This window comes from Epinephelus moara, chromosome 18 (assembly GCF_006386435.1).
Source record: "Epinephelus moara isolate mb chromosome 18, YSFRI_EMoa_1.0, whole genome shotgun sequence".
NCBI lineage: Eukaryota > Metazoa > Chordata > Actinopteri > Perciformes > Serranidae > Epinephelus > Epinephelus moara.
Window position 1 is genome coordinate 12,208,336 of NC_065523.1, and position 24,469 is coordinate 12,232,804.

At 39.7% G+C, this 24,469-nt stretch overlaps 2 protein-coding genes across 3 annotated transcripts; one reads left to right on the top strand and one right to left on the bottom strand.

Annotated features, from left to right (window-relative positions):
• Positions 1-877: 877 nt before the first annotated feature.
• On the bottom strand, positions 878-4,652 carry rcvrna (recoverin a). Of its 2 annotated transcripts, none has more exons than XM_050069146.1 (3): positions 4,162-4,652; positions 3,501-3,579; positions 878-3,385 (listed from the first exon to the last, which is right to left on the bottom strand). In XM_050069146.1, exons 1-3 carry the CDS (start codon positions 4,540-4,542, stop codon positions 3,267-3,269), a joined length of 579 nt encoding a protein of 192 aa, XP_049925103.1. In that variant the 5' UTR covers positions 4,543-4,652; the 3' UTR covers positions 878-3,266. The 2 variants fall into 2 exon arrangements, with proteins under 2 accessions (XP_049925103.1, XP_049925102.1); XM_050069145.1 differs by having other exon boundaries at positions 3,501-3,612.
• Positions 4,653-10,426: 5,774 nt separating this feature from the next.
• On the top strand, positions 10,427-21,944 carry LOC126405647 (germ cell-specific gene 1-like protein). The gene is made up of 5 exons (XM_050069461.1): positions 10,427-10,730; positions 13,098-13,145; positions 17,404-17,556; positions 20,516-20,627; positions 20,803-21,944. Exons 1-5 carry the CDS (start codon positions 10,427-10,429, stop codon positions 21,104-21,106), a joined length of 921 nt encoding a protein of 306 aa, XP_049925418.1. The 3' UTR covers positions 21,107-21,944.
• Positions 21,945-24,469: the final 2,525 nt, after the last annotated feature.

A 24,469-nucleotide genomic window follows, 5' to 3' on the forward strand; every position in this document is an offset into this window, starting at 1 on the left:
GTCCCTCCCACCTCCCTTTCTGTCAAGATTGCAGACCAAATGTTTTTATGGGTGTCAGTTTTTTTAGCCATGCAAAGGCCAAAATGTGACCAACAGATGGTCAAGCTTGTCATTTTCAGCCAAGCCGGTATCTGTAAAGCTTGCACCCCATAAAGACTGGTCAAGGGCTCATTTATGCTCAATGTTAGATATGTACATGCACACAGACGAGCCTTCTGTTCGTACACTGTGCTAATTTCTTTGGTATTTCTGCATGTTTTCTGAAAGCTTATGGATACAGAGAAATCGGCATAATACCAGTGGAGATCGTGGGGGTGGTGGAGTGTAGTTCAAGCGAGACATCACCATAGGATATGACAAAGACATTTGAACGAAACAAACTGGTAAGAGAGACTGTCTGTTCACATGTCCTGATGCATTTAATGACCTCACAGACCATCACTGGCTACAACGCTGCCTCCGTTAAATGAGTACATTATTACAACCTCCTCCACTGTCACCGTTTTGGTGACACAAAACTTTCAACTCTGCCATCTAGTACCATCTAGTGGATGTATCTATGCTATGATAAAGGTTGCATGGAAGTATGTGGGCAGTGACATTTACGTTTGAAATGACTGCATCTATTTTTGTATGTAAATAAAGTATAAATGGAGAATGGGGAGTCAGCAGTCAATGACACAGGTTTTGGAGCAATTTTGAATATATTAGGCTGATTGGTCCAGTAGTATGCCAGATTAACTGCGTACATAGCAATACATACACTCGCGGAGATAAATGTATTGCAGTGAAAAATTACAATACCCTCCCACCACCCAAATAATTTCCATATTATCCCTTTAAAGTCAATTTTGCACATGTTTAATGAGGGAGGACATGCACACAAAGCATTAGGAAACTCCACAGGGTACCATGAAGTAAAAATAGTGATTTCAAAATGTACATTACATAATCAAAGTAAGCACAGTTTTCTTCTTTGTCACTGATGACATCGATGTGGTAGAAGCCCAGTGTTTTCAGTTCTTACATTTCCATGGACAACATTTCCTTTTCTCTTATTCCAACATATCAGATTCAAACTAGCTGGCACACATGGAGGGAGACTTGGGACGTGGGAAGAGAATGTGAATAAAAACAAGTAAACAAAACATTGTCACACATCATCACATATTAAAGCTACAATACGCCAACAGCTAGAGAAAATACATTTATTGTTATGTTATATTACTTGGAAGGTTATCCACGATTCCAAGATTACTGTAACTATTAATTTTATGACACATCAAAATTCCATTACTTTTCCAAAACTTTAAAGGATTTTACTAATTCCATGACTTCCCCATGCCTGGAAAATGAGATTGTGAAATTCAAAGACTTTTCCAGATTTTCCATGAGCGTGGGAACCCTGGTCTTTGCATATTCCATGCTTTAACTACTTAAAGTCAGAGTATTTGTCTAAACTATTGCATTAATTTCTCCATTATCACTTATAGCTTGCCTAACTATATTTATAAGTAAACATAAATGCTATCCAGCAGTGCATTCTTCACTGTGCCAAGCTCTCATTATCCTTACTAGACACCTGAGTAAGGAGGTTGTCTCAACTGACCTTCAGCTGCTAATCGGATTGGCTAATATGGGCGGATTGTTAACCTGAGCCTAATTCCTCTCATAAGGAGCTCTCGTCCTGACTTTCTTGCTATCAACCTAATGAATGAATCCAAGTGTGAACAAACATTGCTGCTCTGTTGCCAGACATGAGAGAGTAAACTGGTCATCAAGGAAAAGCTGTGTGTAAACACAGAGGGGGGCAGGGGGAGCCAAGAGACATGTTGAATTCTGCTGACAGCAATATCTCCAGCTGTACCGACACAACCGCTAACGAGGCTAGCGAGCATGCTAGAGAGTAAATAGCGAGAGTGCGGATGTAATAACTATGCACAAGGCCCGTTGAACTCCTGCATAAGTGACACATTCTCACTCCGACCTCCTCACATATCAACGTTTGTTCAAGGACTGTCCATGTCGAGATATGACATGCAAGGTACCCTGGGTGCGTTGGCTGCGAATTGACATTTTTTTCATTCAACAGCAAACGCACGTTTTAGCTAACACATGCATGTGGTTGGGTTTAGGAAAAAAGAACAGGGTTTGGCTTTACAATCTTATGGGAAGAGAACACCGGCCTCCTGGGTGAAAGTCTGTGGTTGTTGGACCCATCCACCACCCATCCCATCCACCCCACTTTTCACCCCCCTATAACTTCCGTCATTGTCCTGCCGCATTTCCCCCTGACGCAGCCAGCCGCCGTTACTATTGCGCATCATGCCAATGTGAAGGGATGGCTTTTTTAGTTGGTGTCTGATGCCTGAAATCACTGCCCACTCGCTAAAATTTGACAACTTTGAAGTGAGACCGGGTTGGCGTATGTGATGTCAGCAGCAATAAAATCTGAACACAAGTGGTGTGCTGGAGATGCATGGTAGACACAGGTGTGAATGGCGATGTGTCTTGGCTGTTACCTTGTGGTCAGATCACCAAAACGTATGATAATACAAGGGCTGCGTTCAGCCGTGACAAAACATAGCAAAACATTTATTTAAAAGGAAACGGTGGTGCGTTGAACAATCTGTTGTCCTACACTGCCTTTAATATGGTAGGGTTCATTCAGTTCAATTCAAAACGGCTTTATTTATATATATTCATTTATATACACATTGCTGCTGATTAAGTAACACCAGTGACACACCCACCAGAAAAGAGAAAAACATATGCCTTCCTCAAAGCCAGTTGCACACCGTCTCACGAGAACATGTTGTTCAGCCTAAAAACTACAACCTGAAAAGTACAACCTTAAAGATTGACCATTCCCCTGGTATAAACAGGCTCACACAGACTAAAACAAAAACAGACGTACTGCACTGGAATGGACATTTCATAGGAGGGCATACATACCGTAGCACTGTTGTTGGGGAGGCCAGTATTTTAACTTATGTTTTCTTAATCTCTGATGAGATATCATGCCTATTACATGATTTAACACAGTATATATATGACATATTGTTCCTTTAATTGTTCTCTGGGTACAAAGACAAAAATACAACACTGGCTGGTTGCTATGGCCAAAAAATTAACAAAATAGAAAAAGAGAGAGGTGTAGATCAAGTGGTCAAGACCCAGATCATGTTAGAATGTAAACAGAAAAATAAAACAGTCTTAAGATGACATGAGGGGGCTTTTTTCTGTCCCCCTTTGCTGCCAGTATCTTATTGCTTCTTCTCTTTGAGCTTGTCTTTAATTTTCTGAGGTTCATCGTATTGTATCAATCGCAGGATGTCCTTGTTGTCCATCACACCCTGGATGAATTCTCCCTCTGAGATTTTGTCTGGCAAAGGATCAAACACGGCACAATTAGAGCAGCATAAAGACACGTGGCTGCTTGTGAAGGAGCAGTAAAGCTTGATAAAGAAGATAAAGAGAGTGAATGAATTGTGAGTTACCGTTGTCCTTCTTCCCAAAGAATTCCCAGATTTTTTCCGCCCTCTTCTCCGGCGTATTTTCATCCTCCGGGAGGTGCTTCTGGTCATCAACAGGAATCATGTTGAATATTGACTGCAGGAGATTAATTTTTGAACATCTTTACAGTGCATGCTTAATTATATCATAAACAACACAAAATAACATTTTAAAGAATATAAAGCATTTACTGGTTCCAGCTTCTCATGACTTGCTACTTTTCTTTGTATAACTTTATATTGAATATACTGGGGTTTGAGCTCATTGTCTGACTAAAGGAGCACTCTAAAATTGGGAGATTATGATGGCAATTTACACCATTACACTTTTATTAAAGAAAATAATTGTGTAGTCGAGCCTGGTTATTATTCTGCTTATTAGAATTTAAAATCATGTAACCAAGCCTGCAGCATTATGAACTCATTAATCATTTACTTACAACCCCTTTTGTTTCCAATGCATAAATTGATAAATTATCTGCCAAGCAGAAAATAAATAAATTAAACCCAATTATGAAACAATGCACCATCTTGTTTTCAATGTTTATTCATGTTAAAGGCTTTTGGAAAGAGCCCAAGAGGAAGTCAAACATTATTAATTATTGCAAGAATGAAAAATATATAGTATAGAAGAAGGTATAAGTACCCTAACAATCTCTAGGATTTCACTTTTGCTGATGGTTCCATTCCCGTCCACGTCGTATAAAGCGAAGGCCCACTCCAGCTTCTGCAGAGTCTTTCCCCCGGATGTCAGGTGCAGAGCAACAATGTACTCCTTAAAGTCCAACGTGCCGTCCGCATTGGTGTCGAAACTCCTGAACACGTGCCGTGCGTACTCTGTGGGGTCTGCGTTTGGGAAGAAGCTGGCGTAGATGCCTTCAAACTGCTGCTTGGTGATCTTCCCGCTGGGACATTCCTTCAGGAAGGACTGGTACCAGGTGCAGAGCTCAGCCTCTGAGTATTTTGTGTTGGATTTCAGTTCCTCCAGGAGCTCCTTCGACAAAGCGCTGCTCTTAGTATTACCCATCCTGCAAACTGACTCTCACAAAGGTGACACGTCTTCTTCTCCCTCTGTCCTCTTGCTTTTCCTGTGTTTGAGGTTAAAACTTCTGCGGCGCTTGTTCGAGTCACTCTGCCTCGTACTCACCCTGGCGGCCCTCAAGGTGCCAAATGGGATTACTGTCATCACTACCTAAATCCAGACAGCTGTCTTGAAGATTAAGGGGATAACCACGTCACAGCACTATGACACCTTTTTGAAGACACAGTTAAATACTGTAGGTATAAGCAGTGGATTAAACACAACAGGTGGCTAACACTTTAAAGGTCAACATCTGGGAGACCTCCTATCCCTTTTGCAGCGTTATTGCATAAACGGCAATCCCATCTGCCATCCCTGGGCTAAATAACTTTCTGTAATATTGAGTTACATTGGACCACTTGTAATTTGATGCTATCAAGCCTTTATACATTCCTCCACTTCACATAGATTTGCCTTTAATTTAGCTGCCATTTTACAGTATATTTTTATTTAAATTTAAAGGTATAATACGCAGGATTGTTGGTTACTGCTTTGTAAAAATGCTCGCCAGCAGAAGTGAAAGTAAAAGCCACACCAGATTCATTCTTGTTTGGTGTCTCACCTCGCTACATTTGTGTTTTTTCAGCACTGTGTCTCATGAATTAACAGTCCAATATTAATATACAGTAGACTACATATAGTTTGTGATACAGTTAAAATGGCCAAAAATGTGAATAATTGCGTTGCAGGACGATTTAAGGCGCACCCCTAAATTTTCTGCTTGTGCTCCTAAAATTTTCAGTTAGGGGCTACAGCGCTCCTACTAAATAAGTTAGTCTGGAGCCCTGAACAGTCAATAAAATTAGCATCACATAATCTCACAAATTGCTGAGCAGAAAAAAATAAACATAAATAAACTAAGAGCTTCCAGTTGTTAATATGCTGAAAATTATTACTCAACCTTAAAGGCTTGGACGTTTTTACACATTGAATGTCGGTGAAAAGCTGCTGAGTCTCAGCTATGTAATGTGGTTTCCTTGTATATTAGCACCTCCATTAAGTGAAAACTGTAATGACACACAGTCCTGTTTTTTAATTCATAACTAATCAGAGACTTTCAATACATCCCCAAAAGGAAAAGGTGGCGTTTTCACAAAAGATGATGTTTTATCAGGTTGTTTGTTAGTTGCTCTTGGGACCAGCTCAGTTGAGGTGTACTCTTTGATAATCAACAGTAAACCTATTTCAAATCAGACTCTGAAGTTTTTTATTGGGGATTAGAACAGTGTGGGTGAGAGTCTAAGAACAACTGGCCTGCATGAAGATTTGTATCCAACATGGTCTGTGTGGACTCTTGTGGACATGGGTGGATGGCGACATTTACATCACACAGACCAAAGCAGACCCTTGCAGAAACTATGACTTGGCCTTAAGGGTACAATTTCAGTCCACGTCATAAGTATGGAATTGACTGAATTGAACGTATTCCTAAAAGGAAAAAGGCACAACAAGCTATTGCTTGATTTAAGATGATTGTAGTTGCACAATGTTTTTATTTTTTCCATAAATAAAAAGTATTTGGGCAAGTCAGCAACTGAGCTACTTCCTGAATCCAAAGGAGTCCCCCCAGGGATCTATCCTGGGTCCTGTTCTGTTTACCTTACACATACTGTACATTATATTATATCAGCACGTCTCTATGCCAATGACAAAATCTTATATCATAATGCTCAAACTTCGACCCTATTAAACAACTGCAGCTTTAACAATCTCCAAAGAGCACTGACTAACTGCTGTTTCAAACATGTTTTAAATGCAGGCTAAACTAAATTCATTTTGTTTTCCGAAGTGACAGACCTGTGATAACTTACTTGGGCTACTAGGCTTTATTGACAATAAGCCTTTTTACGCTTATCATGATTATGTATGTTTGTGAGTATTTGAATTTATCATTGGTTATCTCAGCTTTTCACTGCACACCATGGGTCTTGGTCTAGATCCAGCAGACTGACAGTGAAGGTTTTGTTGAAAGCAAGGCAGAGACATCAACAGCACTAACAGGGCGGTGAGGGATTCAGACGAGGCTGGCCGGACGCTGGGGGTCGTGGTGAAGCCTCTTTGTGGTGTGGGCTGCTCCTCCACAATGAATGGGATGAGATTATCTGTGTCTCCAGTGTAATAGTCTCAGGCCAGATTACAAGACCATCTGCTGCAGTGGTTCCAACACCACACCACAGTGAGTGAAGGTAATTTATAAATTGGGATAAGTGGGATGTGTGTTGTGTAATGGTAATGTCAGTATAAGCTAAGATAAAAGCTAGAAAACAGATGTGTTCCATGTCCTAATAATCCTAAAATCCTCCACTGTTGGTGATATTTTTTGATGCACCTAATGTCTGATTGATGCACACTGTAGTGATCTCAAATGACACCTAAAGCCACATTAAAGTACTCAAAACAAAGGTAAGAGAAAATAAGTGAAATAAATGCATAAAAGAGATACTGAGGATCAGTAGGGACCAACTGGTTTTCTCAACTGGTAAATGGATATAGTCTTCTTTTTTTCTAAATTGGAAGCATCTATCTGAAACTCGGCATAGCTACCTTTGCAAAATCAGATTAGGAAACCCAAAATCATTGTTTAGTCTTTCAAATGTGATCATGTACTTTTACATAATCACATAATATTTAGGTTCTGTAATAAAATGCACAGAATGTCGAGCATCCCTGCCTTGGGAGGAAATCTCACATCTGTCAGTTAAACTTTGATATTACGGTTTTTACTCAGAACGAGTTTCCCTTTAGCAGGTATTTATTATGTAAAAAAGGGATAATCTGGAAAATGTTGACTGTACAAGAGGCTTACTGCTTCATCAAGTGTGATGCTGGACTTATTTTTCCTGTGTAGTGTTTACATTTTTATTACATGGAAGCTAATGTTCTAAATAATCTCTTTGTGTTCAGGGGAATTACTCAGTGAGATGCTGGCTACGACTCAAAGTACTGCTCTCAAGTTTAAAGACAAATTTACCTGACTCAACATGAATAACAAATCAACATTCATTGATGCAAATACTTAACTTGCAAAGAGATCTAAGACTCTAAAGGCTTTTCTGTGTTCCCACACATCAGACCTTCATATCCATTTGTGAACTGTTTGAAGAAAATTCTTCACCCACAAGATGACCATTTGTATATCAGTTATTCACTGCATGAGACCTTGGATTTGTGAAGAAGGATTCGTCACTTGAAGCCCCGTGGCCCAAAAAGACTTCTTTTCACTGACTTACATTGTGAAAGAAACATCTGTAAATCAGTGAATACATTTTTTTGAGCGGCACAACCCCCGCAAAATTGCATGTTTCACAATCAGGATTTGATTCATTCGCTCAAATAACTTTTCAAAAGTCTAGATCATTTTATAGTCATTCAAGTTACTGGAGGGCTAAACCGGATGTAGGCCATTCAGCCAGCGGAAAAGGACACACTTATACTATAGACCACACTCAGTTTCGGTGATCATTTACAGAGGGGAAAAATACTTGAAAGTATCTGCAAATAACTGTAAACCAAATTTAAAGGACTGTCTTAAGAACTGTTGTGTATTTTGACCTCACTGTATTTTGACTGCATGAATAGTCTCTAAAGAGTTTGTAAAAACTAATGATGTACAGCGAGACATTTTTCTTCATACTATCAGAGGCAGAACTCATATAGTTAGGAGATTGTTTGCATAAAAAAACATGTTTTTCATGTGGCATGTAGCTGCTGTATTCTATGGTGTATGTCACTGAGATTTACTGTAAGCTTTAGGGTTCATTCTCAACCTTAGAAATACTTAACTGAGAAGATTTTACTCTGAAAAATGTCATCGTGGCCAAACTCAGATGCCTCTGGTGCACGAGGTAAGATAGACTCAACACAGATGAAATTTTACATAATGCTAAATGTCTGTGCTTTGAAAACTCACCAGGGACACCAATTTGTTCCCCAGCAACACATCTTAAACAACAGAGCAGCTCTGTGTCACATACTTACTGTACAAGGAGGAACATTATTGGAAATGTGTCACATACAGTACATTCAATGAAACCGCACTGAGCAAACACAGCCTCCATTGGTTAGTTTTTAACCACCATAAAAAAGGTCGACCTAAAAATATAATAATCAGTTTAAGTGTACACGTGGTTCAGCAGTCAAGAAACTCTTAGTAAAAAGTAGAACTTATAAGCTTTGTATAAGAGTGCTTAATTTACCAATTTAAACCTTTACCAGTTTCACACATCAAGGGCTGATCCTTGTTAGGGCCATGAATAGGTAAACTATCCAGTATTTTTACCATAAAATATGAGAAAATAAACATCATGTTATCTTGCAGCACGGCTCCAAGCATGGAAATGTTTATCGGTCAGTCGACCACTTTGGTTGAAATATTTCTGGATGATTGATTGATGATTGATTTGCTACAGACATTCTTGGTACCCAGAAGAGGAACCCTAATAACCCGGGTGATCCCCTGAACCTAGGGTTGATACTTGTAGTTTTGAGTAAAATATCTCAAGAAGTATCAGATGGGTTGGTCTTATAGGTACAGACATTTGTGTTTCCCACAGGATGAACTGTAATAACTTTGGTGACTCTGAGTTTTCATCTGGCCAAACATTAGGGACATTTAAATTTGTCTACCACTATAGTTTAGGACCAAATACATACAAAACATTAGCCTTTGCTTTACTTTGTGTTTAGTGCTACTTTGCAAATATTAGCATGCTAACACTGGTACTGAACTAACTGATGGTAAACATGGTAATTTTAGCATTGTGAGGATGTTAGCATGCTAATGACACCAAGAAACAGTCTCTTGGTCTGGTTCTTGTTAGCCATTTTCAGCCTGCCCACTTTATCTTGCCAATAAACAGGCTGGTGGTAGTGCATTAATTCCTCTTAGTGTCACCAGACCGTTTCTCTGCTCATTTACCCATGTTTTAATCCCAGACAACACCATCTGATGTTGGCGAGACTTGAAAAAGGTATGCAACTCACATCATTTCAGCTTTTAAAATGGCACTAATTTGCCTGCACTAAACAGCTGAAACCAAAGGTGACACATTTGTTACTGAAAGTCTGAGCTGCAGAATTCAATGACAAAATTAATGGAGTGATGGAAAATTATCTAGAGTTAAGGCAGCAGATGTTTTCTCCTAACATCTGTCATCTCCTTCACGTACTTCTGTAAGTTATTTGTCTTCATTTGCGCTACGTTTTCCCATATCAGCAGGCTATTAGACATGAGGAGATTTGTCCTGCATGCACACACATTGGATGGATGGATTTTCATATGAGACTGTACACATTATGTCACAGGTCACCGACTGTAAAACAGGCACTTGATCTTACATCTGTGGCTACAATTACTTTGAGTTACGCTTTGACATGACATGCAGGAAAATCAGGGAACTGTAAACTTGCACTGGATTATAATCTAAGCTCATAGTAATCTTTTTTTGTTATTAATATGCTCAAAGGAAGTCTGGGATATAATTTGCCATTTGTAATGGATAATATTGCAGGAAAAGATTTGTAGAAGGGGAGGAGCGAGGATGGGGTTGGATGAGCAGCAGAGAGTGAAAGAGTTCAAATGAAGCCGAGAAAAGCAAAGACTGCCATGGGTTTCTATTGTTTCTGTGGAAGTGGAGAGAATGAATCCTTTAATCAAGGTGGTGTTGCATCATTAGAGCCGGCGGAGGGATGTACAAAATTCTCACCCAAGGAGCCCCAACAAGATTATGAAGATTTGATATATCTGCTGGGAGACGAAACACGGTGGCTACATATCGAAAGCCAGGATTAGTTGCCTTTTCATTTCATTTCCTCTGGCCTGGCCTCGACCATGAGGCTAGAGCGCGGGCGGCGGGCTTCTCTGGCGCTCACCCTCAACTTTGTGGCGTTTGCTTTTGCCTTATCAGCGGTGACCACCAGCTACTGGTGCGAGGGGACCAGGAAGGTGGCCAAACCCTTCTGCACAGGACCGCCGGTGAAGGTGAAGCAGTGGTTCTGCATCCGCTTCAACAACTCCAACATCAACGACAGCCGGTTGGTCCAGTACATCTTTGAAACCGGAGAGGAGAAGTTTCTTTTAAGGAAGTTCCACACAGGAATATTTTTCTCCTGCGAGCAGGCCGCCGACATGAACGGTAAGCCTTCAGCTTCAGCTAGGTGTTCGAAAGCAGGAAGTGATGGTGGAGGAAACAAAAATCTGACTCCTTTGTCAATCTCAAGGTTCCGAATCTCAGCATCGTTATTACCAAGACCATCTATTCATTGGTGAATACACTGGATGTGTTTTATCTACAGTAACTGTAACACTACTTTATTTACATCCATAGGTGTAGATGTAGCAGAGTACTTTTACTGTGACAAAATTAAAGATACATTTACACCATAAATTGATGCAGAAAAGGCACAAACTGTGCATAAAAATTCACCAGAATGCAGGAAAATAAGGGTTTGATGCTGAAATTTTTCTGGCGGTGGACCCCAAACTCCCTATTTCATGTGTCTCCCCCAATGTATAAACAAAACCTACAAATGTTTTTAAAACTGTGACAACTTTTTCCATGATTTACACGATTTTACTTTTTTTTTTTTTGTATTTATGTGTATAAATAGAGAAACAATCATTTGTACAACCTTGAACTAACCTGTAGTAATGTTTTGAGTGATCATGCATAAAAATATGTCCAATTCTATAGCTGCTTGTGTCACTTTTTGTATGGCAGCTTTATACTTTGTTAAACGTTCACAGTGGTAAATAAGACCATAGCATTCATTGGCAGCATAAAATGGTGCTATTGAATGCATAGAAAGTCTTTAAAAATGAACCAAAATCAGCCTAGAGTCCCGTTGATTTAAGGCTGCGAGATGTTGCTGCAGGTACCCATATAAACGTCCTACATATTGCATCATAGACGTGAGTTATTCACACACAATCGCCAAGTTTAATCAACATTAATATCAAAGCTAAATATTAACAAACACAACATAAAACTTACCTACCTGTATACATTTTCTCTGTTAAACATTTAACCAGGAAATCATATGAGTGGTGGAGAAAGTATTCAGATCTTTTAAGAACATAAAAGTAGCAATACCACAGTGTGGAAACACTGCACAAAGTCCTGCATTCAACATGTGACTCAAAGTACCAAAAGTAAAAGCACTGATTGTGCAAATGGCCCATTTCAGAGATAGTACTGGATTATAATTACTGATGCATTGTGTGTTAATGTTGCTGCAGGTAATGGTGGAGCTTACTTTATCTACTTAATATATTACTAGGTATCTTAACATATGATAATCCATCAGGATAGCAAAGTTAAAAAAGTATATCATTCCAAAATGTAGTGGAGTGGAACTTTCCCATGCTTTTGAAAGTATTGCTTCAAAAGATGATAGTAGGTCATTCTGTAAATAAAACTGCAGCAAAAACATAAATTAGACAGGTCTTGTGATAATAATACAGCTCTGTATGTTCAAGTTTACGGTAGATAAAGTTACTATTAGCCTCTAGGAGAATCTCTACTGATCAGAAAATTACTTTAATGACTTTTTCATCAGGACAGGGCAGTGAAATTGATGACTGGAGTATTGCTTCACCTCCTCCAACGCAGATGTGCAGAGGTTTTTTCAAAATAATTTGGTGGATCAAAATATTTGACATGAACTTTTTCTAGTGGAGCCCCGCCCACTTTATACCCATGAGAAGAGTTTTGAGGCGAAAAAGAAAACAAACAGAAATCACAAATCACAAAATATAAAATACAAACTGTCGTTGATTTGTGTGTGTGTGTGTGTGTGTGTGTGTGTGTGTTCATTGAGAAAAATATGTTTTCAGGTCCTTTAAGTTTCCCCTGAGCTTCCATCTTTCAAGTGTAATTCCAAGTAACAAATAGGAGTGAGCAGAATGTCTCTGTGTGTTTATCAGGACGTGTAATTGTTATCCAAATGCAAAAAAAAAGGGCAGATTCATAATTCATACTCCTCACACATGTATTAGTAAGTCAGAACTGGGTTAAAACCATTTCTCTTTGTGTTGCATGCAAGCCATCCCATTTGGCTTCATAAGCTCTGCTAATAGTGAAGAATAAGATTGTCTATGGATTTGCATGCAACTTACTGGCTTCTATCAATATGACTGGTATACAGTGTGCAGGTCACCTTCTCAAGAACACAATCTGATAAAGGGCTGACTATCAAACGACTTGTTTGTTTTTTGGTTGTTGTTTTTTTTCTTTTTTACTCATTTTCATCTGAAATTACTGGAACAATGCTGAATAAATTGGATTTTTTTTTTTGGTTAGTACAGTAAAGTGTTGTGCCACTTTTAAAAACAACAACTCAACAACTAAGATTTTATAAAAATAAGTTCATATATTTCAAGAAAAATATTACATAACATGCTACATTTTCCTCTCCATATTACAAGTCAAGTTTACAGGCCTGTAAAAGTAATTTCTTTTTACAACAGCTTAATTTTACTGTAGTCTTTCTTCTGCTCACAGGTTTCGACTGTCGAGACTTCTCAGAGATTGCACCAGAGCATGAAAGAGGTAAAGTTATTAAGTTTGACATTTTAAACTATGAGCAAATGTTTGGTTTGAAAATTTATAGAGAAACAGAATTGCTTGATGCATTCCTGAACACGGTAACATTATTTAGATGGATATATTACAGCATGGCTACCTAGATTTCATTATTTACCTTGACTTCCACTGTAGTCAGGGAAACAAGCAAGTTTTAGTATAAACCACCAACCAGTGTCATATCAACACTGGAATACGCTAATTTTGATTTGGTTATTTTGACACAATATTAAAATATTTCGGACACCCCTTTTATTGGAAGTAGGCCTAAATGTAGCCCACCAACTCAGTTCAGATTTGTTTAAACTTTTTATACAGATCTCTTAACATAGGACCACACTCAGCATGGGAGATGAACTGGTAAGCTTCTACTAAAATGTAAAACTGGGATGTGTCTACTATGGGCATATACATCTGACTAAAATATAGAGCAGCCAAGTTAGCAAATTATGAAGCTATACTGTGAGCTTTTAAACTCCCACTCACAATACTGTAGTAACACTATAGCCCTGAAAGATACAAGAGTGTAATAGAGCATGAATGAATTTAAAACTATTTATTCCCAAATTAGGTGAACAGCACTTCCCACTGCACCAGCTCTGGTCACAGCCTCTGAAGCACACTATCCACAGAATTCAAAATTACCAATATACTTACTGCCTTTAAACTACAAATATTTAATTTATCACAGTTCTCAGTGTCCATACTCACCCAGAAACTATGTGCAAAGTGTCTTTTCTTTCACACGCGGCAGTAGGCTGACCAAACATCCTCCTTTGCCTGGACATGTCCACTTTTGATGTCCTGTCCGGGGCGTCCCAGGGGTGTTTATAAATTGATGATAATGTCCGGTTTTCCTTGTGTGTGTGTGTGTGTGTGTGTGTGTGTGTTAGAGTGCGGCACGGGCCGCATATTTCTGTCCGAACCCGTCTGAACCCGACAGTCATTCTGTATTTGTATGTCCGAAACCGAACCGATCCCGACATTATTTAATGACTAAAGCACTGAGTTTGTGTCACACAGTTGTTATGGTTACAGGCTATTTAACAGGCCGGGTGTGCACCGTGGGTGCTCCGCGGAGAGAGAGACTTCCGTGTTTGAGACGGGAGCGAGGAGCGGGCAGCGGGTGGCGGGAGGTCCGAGGCTTCCAGCGAGGGGAGAGGGAGAAATAAAACAAAATAATATAAAATAGGAAAAACCTGTCTCCCTCTTTTAGCCTATTTAATTTTCAGCATTTAATCAACGTGGAGGCTGGCGGCGGGAGGTCCGAGGCTTCCAGCGAGGGGAGAGGTAGAAACAAACAGCCTATGTGTGTGTGTGTTATGTTTAGGTGTTGTCACGTAAATAACGGTCCCCAAGCAATAAACAGGACAGACAATAGGATTTTATTTATTTTTACACTACATTTTCACTGAAAGCTGACCGAATCCGACCCGAGCCCGAATACAATTTATACATTTTTGACCAAACCCGGCCCGACCCATCAGGTAGGCCTGCCGTTGGGACCCATCGGGACCCATCGGGCTCAGATCGGGTAGCCACACTCTAGTGTGTGTAGGCTATGTGTCCCCTATCTATAGGGGCCTATCTGAATTTCATACATCCATACATATAAACTTTAAATATATTAAAATTATAAGGCATCTTTGAGTAAACGGTGAGTATCATTTAAGTAGGCTATCTCGTGGCCGGGCAGAGTGTCCTCTTTTTTGGGAATTAAAATATGGTCACCCTACGCAGCAGTCACTTCTCTTCCATCCAGCACATGGTTGCTAGCTAACTAAGCTAACTAGCCACCAGTGGCTGATCCTGACCTGGTTTACAGTCAGGGCGGGATGTAAATGTAAAATTTTCTTTGTCTAATATAAATCACTGAAAGAAGGTTCATTTGTAGTTCTAAACATATTCAAGGTGTTTTTTTACTCAGTTTTTGTCTCTCCCACGACGTTATTCCTCTCTTTTACAGCAGCCATTACAATTACATGCATATGGACAATTATGCAAATTAGGCGATGACGTCATTTAGCGACTTCTAGCATCTTTTAGGACAGCCAATAGTTACTTTTCTTACTGAGGAGTTGGCAACAGTGCTAGCCACAGCTCACCTGGTGCTCAGAGTTCGTGTAGCTTAGCAAACCACTGACTGAAAATGGCGTCAGACACGTTCCTCTGGTACTTTAACAGAGCTACAGACTGACACACTGATAATATTTGTAACAATATGAACATAGTAACTTTAACAGGTTTAATGAACTTACAAACAATATCTAGCATCTCTGTGTTCACTTTCAACCAGTGAGATAGCGGAAGTAGCATTAAGCTAGTTATTTCCATAGACTGTCTGTGGTTAGTCCTAGTGGCTACTCTTAGTGGCTAACAGCCAACACTGGTTCTTTTCAAAAGTAATTTGCCTTCAGTTTAGCAAATACTGATTTATTTTTTATCACATTTTTAAATAATGTGAACTAGAAAATCACTCGTTATAAAATAAATTCAGCAACATATCTTGAAAAAAGAAAATAAGTATTTACTCATTAGAGCTGAGAATGTGTTACTGATTTACTGTACTTTCTTTGTATCACAAAATGAACGCCAAAAGTTATTTCTTTTGCTACTACTTCATATTACTATTACTGAAGTCTGCTGCTAAATTCAGCATCATGTTTCACTCAGAACAATTTTTTAATAAATCGGAAGTTAAAAAAACGTGTAAACTGCGTCGTTAACGCAGACGAGCGGAGGATTAGCTGAGAAACATCAAATTTATTCACTTTACATGGAGCTACAGTTAATACTGAATTATGTTAAATATTTGCTGAATGTGTTAGTATCTCTTAATAAGTCATCATAAATCATAAATCATCTTTAGAAGGAGCAGATGTTTACCTTAAGCTAGCTCAGGCCATGTTAAATTCAATATTTTAATGGAGAGAGGCAAGCTATTTGGCAGAGGTATGATTTTTTTGAAAGTGTGAAAGGGCAAGAGAGACAGAGAGAGAGAGAGAGAGAGAGGAAATGACATGCAGCAAAGGGCCACAGGCTGGAGTTGAACCCAGGCCACTACGGCAAGTGCCTTGTACATGGGGCGCCTGCTCTATCCACTAAGCCACCGATGCCCCTAAGAGACTCCTCTCTGATAAGCATTGATTGGTTAATGACAGATTGACATCTAACAACAGGACTTGTATGTTTAAGGACATTCAAGGTGTAGGAAATTGTAAAACCTACTGCAATATACATGTCTTCACACTAAAACTCTGTATATTTGTCAACCAAATACAAATGTATGAAATAAGATGTGAACAAATTTAGTAGAGTACTACATAGAAAATGAGAATTTATTCATTTGTCATGCTGACAATGTCACAGCTAGAACAGTTCTACATTTTGGATTGGTATGAAACTTCCCTGGGTGACTTATTGGAACAAAAGATTAATACAACTACAACAATTCCCATGGTGCATTTTGGCTAAAACATCCAGTCACTGAGGTTTGACTTAATGTAGACTGGAAACCAGACTAATATGCAGCTCATGTTTCATTTGCTCTGGCAGATGTGTCCGTTCATTTCCGTTCAGACAGTTTTTTAGCAAGGTTGGCCCGGGCTGTGCCAATTACAATGATTAATCTACAAAAGGGTGGTTCTGATACAATGACTGACAGTAGTGCATCACCTGTCTCTGTTCTGTCCAGCACAAATGCACCAGGCTCATGAAACTCAGATCAAACTGTCAAACTAGGCATAGCTGATTAAATATGAATCAAGATTATGTCACAGTGTTGTTTATTTCCCACCTAACATATTTTAGTGTACTGTTTTACTTCAAATTTGACATAGTTTGTGACCAGGCTGACATTTTTTTCCTGCCCGGACCAAGCACAGTTTGTCAGTTAAGATATCATTAAAAGAAAAAGTCAATCAATTGGAAACATTTTACTAAACAAAAACCTGCACTGCACTGTGAGGTCTGACCTTTGTGCAAGTTGCATGTTATGAACAACTAGCATCAGTAGCATCCGCCCAGCAGCTGCTGCCCTGATTTTATTAATCTGTCCGGTCCCAGACGAACAGAATCAGATCTCCAGACCTAAAAGGAGCAGACCTGTTGTACCCACATGCATCCAGTCAAGTGGGATTACTCATCAGCAACAGGGTATTATGAGGACAACACAGCTCAATTCTGTCTCTACCCCCACCCTCCACCCTGTTTTCTGCATCCCCAGGTGTCCTGTGGTTGTGTATTGTGGCTGAGACTCTGTACCTCACCCTGCTCTTCACAGGCGGGGCTCTGATGATTCTGGAGCAGTGCCCCTGCTTCAGTATCATGAACAGACTGAAGCTCAGTGCCTTCGCTGCCTTGTGCACTGCCCTGTCAGGTACCACTACTGTTTTCTTCTCTTTCTGTCACTGTGTCATCAAACAGATGACAGCAGGTGTGATGTTGGAGCGGGTGTTTCCACTTGTTTGATTCACAGCAGCTGACATTGACCTCCAACTGTCTCGATAAAGACGCTCCACATAGCAATGCCACAGTGGGTCTGACTGGAGTCACAGTTATACAAACACAGCTCAGAGGCAGAAATAATCTGACTTGTTGAGGTTAACCTCAGTGAGTATCATTTAGCTTGTTGGCCTGCTGAGCATCCAAATGTAAAATAGTCACTCTATTTTCCAGGTGATAGTCTCGTTCAGGTCCTGGAAGGACCCATAGACGAAATGAAACCACATTTTTTTATACTATTTATAGTAGTGTCAGTAATAACTATTCAATGCTTTTATATTCTGTGATCACCTCTCTGTATGGTAGTTTGCATTGCTGGTGGCGGAGTCCGCCATTTCCACCCTTATTTGAAATTGCCTTCACACACGAAGGAAACAATGCGGTGTAATTTTATCTCCCTGATATCAGCCTCACTGTTTGCTGTTCTTATTGCTGCTACAAACCCAGCAAAACATGAGCTGGCATTTATTGTGAAGGAGTCACAGGAAATACAATGTAAATGCAATGTATTTGTCACAGAAAAAAAAATACATTAATTAATTCCAATTTTCTTTTAAGTGAAATATGATTTTTAAAAAGATGCATTTTAGAGTGGTATAACAAGAATGAAATTTAAAAGGCCATTGAAAAAAAAAAATTAATTTATCAATCTATTAATTATTTAAATTAAAGCTTCACCTACTGAGGATCAGCTCAGTCACTGAAATTACTTTTACAGTTCTGCCTCTGAAATGCTCAGTTTTACACTGAGCGACTACTGCTGGGATCACTCAACTAAATCCAGCCGGGCTGAACCAATCAAAGGGGTGAAACCACAGCGGGACAGCCCGCCACAGGATGTCAGTTTAAACTGGACACATTAGAGCACAGAAAAGAATTTTCTTGATTCCTGCCATAAATCTGGATTAATAAATTCACTTTCCTGTTTTTGAAATAATGTCTGTATTTCTAAATCTTCAGTTTAATCCTTATTTACCTGTAAATAAATGCAGTATATATGTGAAATCAAACAACCCTCAACTCTGTGTGGGTATTTTCCCTAAATTATTCAAACTAATTATTTAAGTAAGATAAGAACATTTGTCTTAATGGTTATATGTTATGCTTTAGTCTATTCAAATCTGATGTATATGAAATCACTTTATTTGGCTTTTATTATGGTTTTAATGCACTATATTGTTGTTGTATGTAGATAGAAGGGCATTTTAAGTGTTTATGATGACATATTTTCTATTACTGAAAAAGTCCCGACACACCTGAATATGTGACCGGTGTGTCAGAGGGAAGAAATCTGCACAATCTGCGCAAGTTACTATATTGTCATTAATTGTCTATTTATACACTGTCAGATGCACACAAGAGGAATTATAGTTGTCTGCATTATATGCCCTCATATCTGCTACATTATTGTGTGTTATATACCATTTCTTAAATGTTTTAATGCTACTTATAAATGCTTAATAGGCGGGGTTAAAGTCATACAACTCTATAGTAAACATGGAGCTGTATTTTAGGTGAAGATAACTTTGCTGTAAATGAGGAAGAAGAGGAGCAGGGCAGCAGGTCAGGCTGGTTGACGGTCAGTCAGCAGCAGCGAACACACAGAGCAGCTAACTGAACTGCATCCACTCACTTCCTCTGAGGATTTGCTGGTTTGTGGACTAATCGGATTGGAGCCGGGGCAGCGGTTTTGGGCTGTGCCCAAGACCTGCCCAGAGGAGCTCCCTCCCATCCCCCCTGTTGTTATGAGTTAATCCCAAGAAAAGCAGCTGTGGAGAGGCAGGCTGCTGGATGAGAGAGGGTCAGGATAACAGAGAGGCCGGTTCACCTCCACCCGAGTCTGAAATACAGTTTTACTGTCAGTATTCATTCCTTAAAGATTGCTCCTCCCATTTATTTGTGAGAAAACTGTAATATGATATCTATCTACTCTGTAAAAACCCAAATTCAGGACAGTAAAATCAACAAAAGGTTTGTCAGTTTAAAGTCTCATTTACTTAAAGCTGCACTAAATTGTTTTTAAATTAACAATAAATAGATGATTAGGTGCAATGTGACAGATGTCAGGTGTCACTAAAAATGATCACATGAGTGGTTTCTCATTCTTTTGGTTTTACAGTCAACAACTTTACTGTTTTAGTTCATTATCACTGTTTTTACAAACCATGTTTCCTTTTCAGCAAAAATATCTCTGACACTGTACACCCACTGTACCTGCTCAGCAGCAAACAGCAGACAGATATAGTAAGAGACTAGCTGGTGAGCATAGTGGAAGATTTAGCGGCTAAAGAGACAGATATTTCCCACAGGAGTTGGTAGAGACCAAAAACAGAGCTAAAAGAGAGAGTGTTGGACTTACATTCATCAGGTGGACACAGGGATATGGAGCCCCTCCGTTCAGATTATTATCTTGTGAGGACAAGTTAATTATGTTGTGTGCATAAAAAAACTAACTTGTTCTCACAACATAAATATCTTGTGGGAAGAAGAAATCATGTTTCGGGACTTTAGGGGCTCCATACAAACAGGACTCCAAATGAATGATTATGTTGCTCAGTAACTGCTCAACGTTTAAATATAGTAATCTTTATTTTTAATGAATTGCCTTTCAAAACAGTTTCAAAGTGCTTTACAGATCAATAATTAAAACAGACATGAAAACAACAACTTTTAAAAGAGCTGATAAAAACACTTCAGTATATAAAAACGTAGGAAATAAAAGACGGTGTAAAATCAGGAAAGGCTCTCCAATAAAAGTATCTTCTAAGAAGAGCCTTTAAAGTAATCCATAGAATCTTAAAATCTATTCTAAAACACATTCCTCTTGTCCTCAGGCCTTTGTGGGATGGTGGCCCACATGATGTTTACTACCATATTCCAGCTAGCTGTTGCTATGGGGCCAGAAGACTGGAGACCTAAGACCTGGGACTACAGCTGGTCTTATGTGTAAGCACTTTGTATTGAAAATGTAGTTAAACTGTCAATGTAGAGACAGATATATAGAAATACCCGTATAGATACATAGATAAGACATATCCCTGTTAATTTGTCTATTTAATAGAGTTCCTATATTTGCAGCAGAGTGATTTTAATCTAACACTGTTTTCAAACCTCTTCTCAGCTTGGCGTGGGGCTCTTTTGGCACCTGCATGGGCTCTGCAGTGACGGCGCTCAACAGGTACACAAAGACCATCATGGAGTTTAAATACAAGCGGCGGAACATAGAGAAGAGCCTGATGATCAAGCAGACAATGATTGAGGAGGACCTTCCAGAGCAGATGTGGGACATGTACCTGACCGCTGTGCCCGCTGACGCTGAGGCACAGGTAGAACTGCCGGTCAATGGCCACAAGCCCTCCACAGGAACAACATTTGAGGTCGAAATGGACAATGAACCAGAACCACAAGGAGAGGCATATTGTTAAAAAATGGAGTCCGTGCCCCCATGCCCCACTGCAACAGTTTTCAGGGTTGATTTCCTGGACCTAGATTGACTCTTGTTCCTGGATTTATATTTTTTAATACAGGAGATATATTTGTTTGTTTTGTTGCCACACATCAAAGGTTCGTCTAGGACACCAGAGCCCAGATTCTTATATTTAGAAAACAATGTTACATGGTCGGCTTTGACACAACATGCATTTCATCAAATCTTTCCATGTGATATTATTTGTGGGAGGAAGGGAAGACGCCTGCGATTTCAGCATCTTCACACTAATCTGTGGAAGCTGCAGGATGTGCAGGCTGCCACTGCAGCACACATCATATACATCTGTTTCAACTTTAAATATATTTTCTTTGAATTGGCCTTTTCTTTAGCCCATGTTGCATCAAATTTTATATGTGTTGCTCTCTGGAAGAGGCACAGTCATCCAAGGTGGACAAATTCTCTCAGTGAGAAAATACTTTATTGTACCATCATAGATGGATTACTGAATGGGCTGAAGGGGCTTATCGCACGACTGCATGCAAACACAAAACAACTACAGAGAGCCACAAAATGACTATACAAAATTATTGGAAAGAGATGCAAAACAACAACAGACACACAATATGACCACAACAAATCCAAAACCACTACAAAGACACACAAAATAAACACAAAGACACAAAAAAATGTCCTTAAAGTCCTTCTTTGACACCTATTAAAGTACGTAAAAATACTTAAACCAATAATAGTATTTTGTTTATCATGGTTTACCTACATAAAACTTGAAAGAAAAACGCTGAAAAGGGGCTGGAAGCAGATGTACTCTTCCTCCATCACTGAGAAATTCTGGATGTGGCCTCCACCCCACCCTGTAAAAGAGCGATGCACATCAAGATGGCTGCCGTTAGCAACAAAGGAAACATTGGAAAGACTCAGGTATACAGTTTTAGCCTCAGTCAGACCCATTTCAGCTGAGGAGTCTGTTGTGCACCTAAATAGGCGACCAGCAAACATAAGCCCCTTTTACACTGCCAGATTTTCCGTGAATGTTGGGCTGTTTTGCCAGCAAGCTGCGAGCGTTTAGACACACAGAGCCGGATTGGTGAGTTGGGTAGTCATATTGGCGGAACCCTTTTAGTTTAAACAGACCAAGGCGGCCTTCTGCAACGGGAGGGGCTGTTGAAGACTTGTGCGAGGAGCTGTTGATGACGCCGCATGTGCGACACACTGGCGGTGGATAAACAGGAAACAGCTGATAGCAGGAATTAGCGAGCAGCTAGTAGCAAGAGGGAAACCTGACAGACACTGTAAAGATGAGCAACTGGGGAGACAAAGAATTGTGCGCCCTCCTTGCCCTCGTAAACAAAGAGGCCATTAACCGTCAGATGACGGGGATGGTGAAGAACGGGCCGGCTTACGAGAGAAAGCACAGAGCTCCCGAAGGACTGACTATCCGCGGCTTCCCTCCCACATCACTGTTTACGTCACACGCTGAGCTACACGTTTTGTTACTTGCTCACGCCCCCCATTGCCCTGAAAAAGGCGCATTCTGTGCGCCAAAAAGTATGTAGGTGGCATTTTCCCGCACTCCCTGATTTTGTTTTTATACTGCCAATGCTGAAAAAAGACTGATTGGGCTTTCCTGCAAATTTGCACAATTCCGATCTAAAACGGGCTATAGGCTATCAGACAGGTAAGTGTAGTCAGCATCTTTTATTTCTTTATGCTGTTTGTTAGCTTGTATGCTAACTGGCAGTGGCTGATACAGTGTGACTAGCTGTGAAACATACAATAATGTCTGCCACGATGGGGTCTTTGGTAGATAGAGGAAGGAAGCTCCAGGGTTAGGTTTACATCCAAGAACTGCACTCTACCATGTTAACTGTCGAAGCTTTCACTATGCTAATGCTAACTCCGCTCTCTGTACTGACAAGTTCACTCTGTGGTGGAGGTTTCAGGATTCTTTGCTGGTGTTGTGTCAAAGTTTGGTCCCCCTACAATATGTGTTCCAGTATTAGACAACAATTGGTTGTCATAATAGTGACGTACCTAATCTAGTTTACCTAGCGTACGTTGGAATCTCAGATTTTGGGGAAGTGAACAGACATCGCCCCCCCCCCCAGAGGAATGTGAAAACACCTCTACAGTGACTGCACCGATACCAGCCAGTATAGTCAGTAGTGTAGTGGTAGTTGATTAGGTTGGTGTACTACCACTAGATACATGCATATGTTTACAAGGAGGAAGTGGGTATACTCATCTACATATTCCAATGTCTTTTTCGCTGATAGGTGGGTATACTGTGAACAGCCAAAGAAAGAGGTGGGTATACCCTATATACCTGCGTATACCCTCCACTTCACCACTGGGTGTAGTCATGGTCTGACAATTTAGGGAATATAATTTTTTAGAGGAGGGGGACTTTAAGGACACACAGAATGACCACAAAGACACAAAAACAACCATATAGGGACAAAACACCCACACAGACACACAAAATGAACACGACACAAAAAAGCTTTCAATCATTTTTAGTTGTTTCTCTTTTTTATGTCAGTCTGGGTGTCCTGTTCTTATATATAGGAGGGGTGGGAAGCTTTTTGTCATTGTCTCATAATCCCTCCGTGCATACTATAACACATCCAAGGAGAGAGATTATGCTTGTCAACAAACTGTACATCTTCTATGTGTCTGGAGCCGACAACACTGTGAGTATTATAATCATGACTGTTATTCAGGAGCAGATGGGATGAGCTGATGTCTGCGCTCGGCTCATCATACAGCTCATATGGAGCTGAGAGGTTGAGCCGGCGCTTGTTGCTATATTGATGATCTCTACTTGGCAGGCAAATTTACGGTACGTGCATATGCGAGGACGTCTGCGAATATGCTTGGGAAATGGCATTAAAAAGCTTTTTTCCCCCCCCACTTTTTTTGTTATACATTTATAATATTTTAACAAAATAACATTTTTATCCATGCTTTGATTCTGTCATTGATGGTTTAAAAACATCAACATTATGTCCAATTTTAAATCAGGAATTTGCTTTTTAGTCAATTCACATACCTTTAAACAGTCTGATGGTCACAGTTCTCTCATGATTTATCTTGGACTGACACTTTTTATTGGTCAAATGGATGTTAGACATTTTCTACAATGAGATATAAATAACACATTAACAGTACCAGACCAAATGAGAATGAAGGGTCTTTAATGGAGTAAGACTGACATCTATTGGATCAAAAGTATATGATACGAGCAACTGGGAAGGCTTGTTTGTATTTCTAACACAACACAGAAATGCATTTCTGTATCATTTAAATATACAATATACCTGTTACTGAAGATGTAAAATAA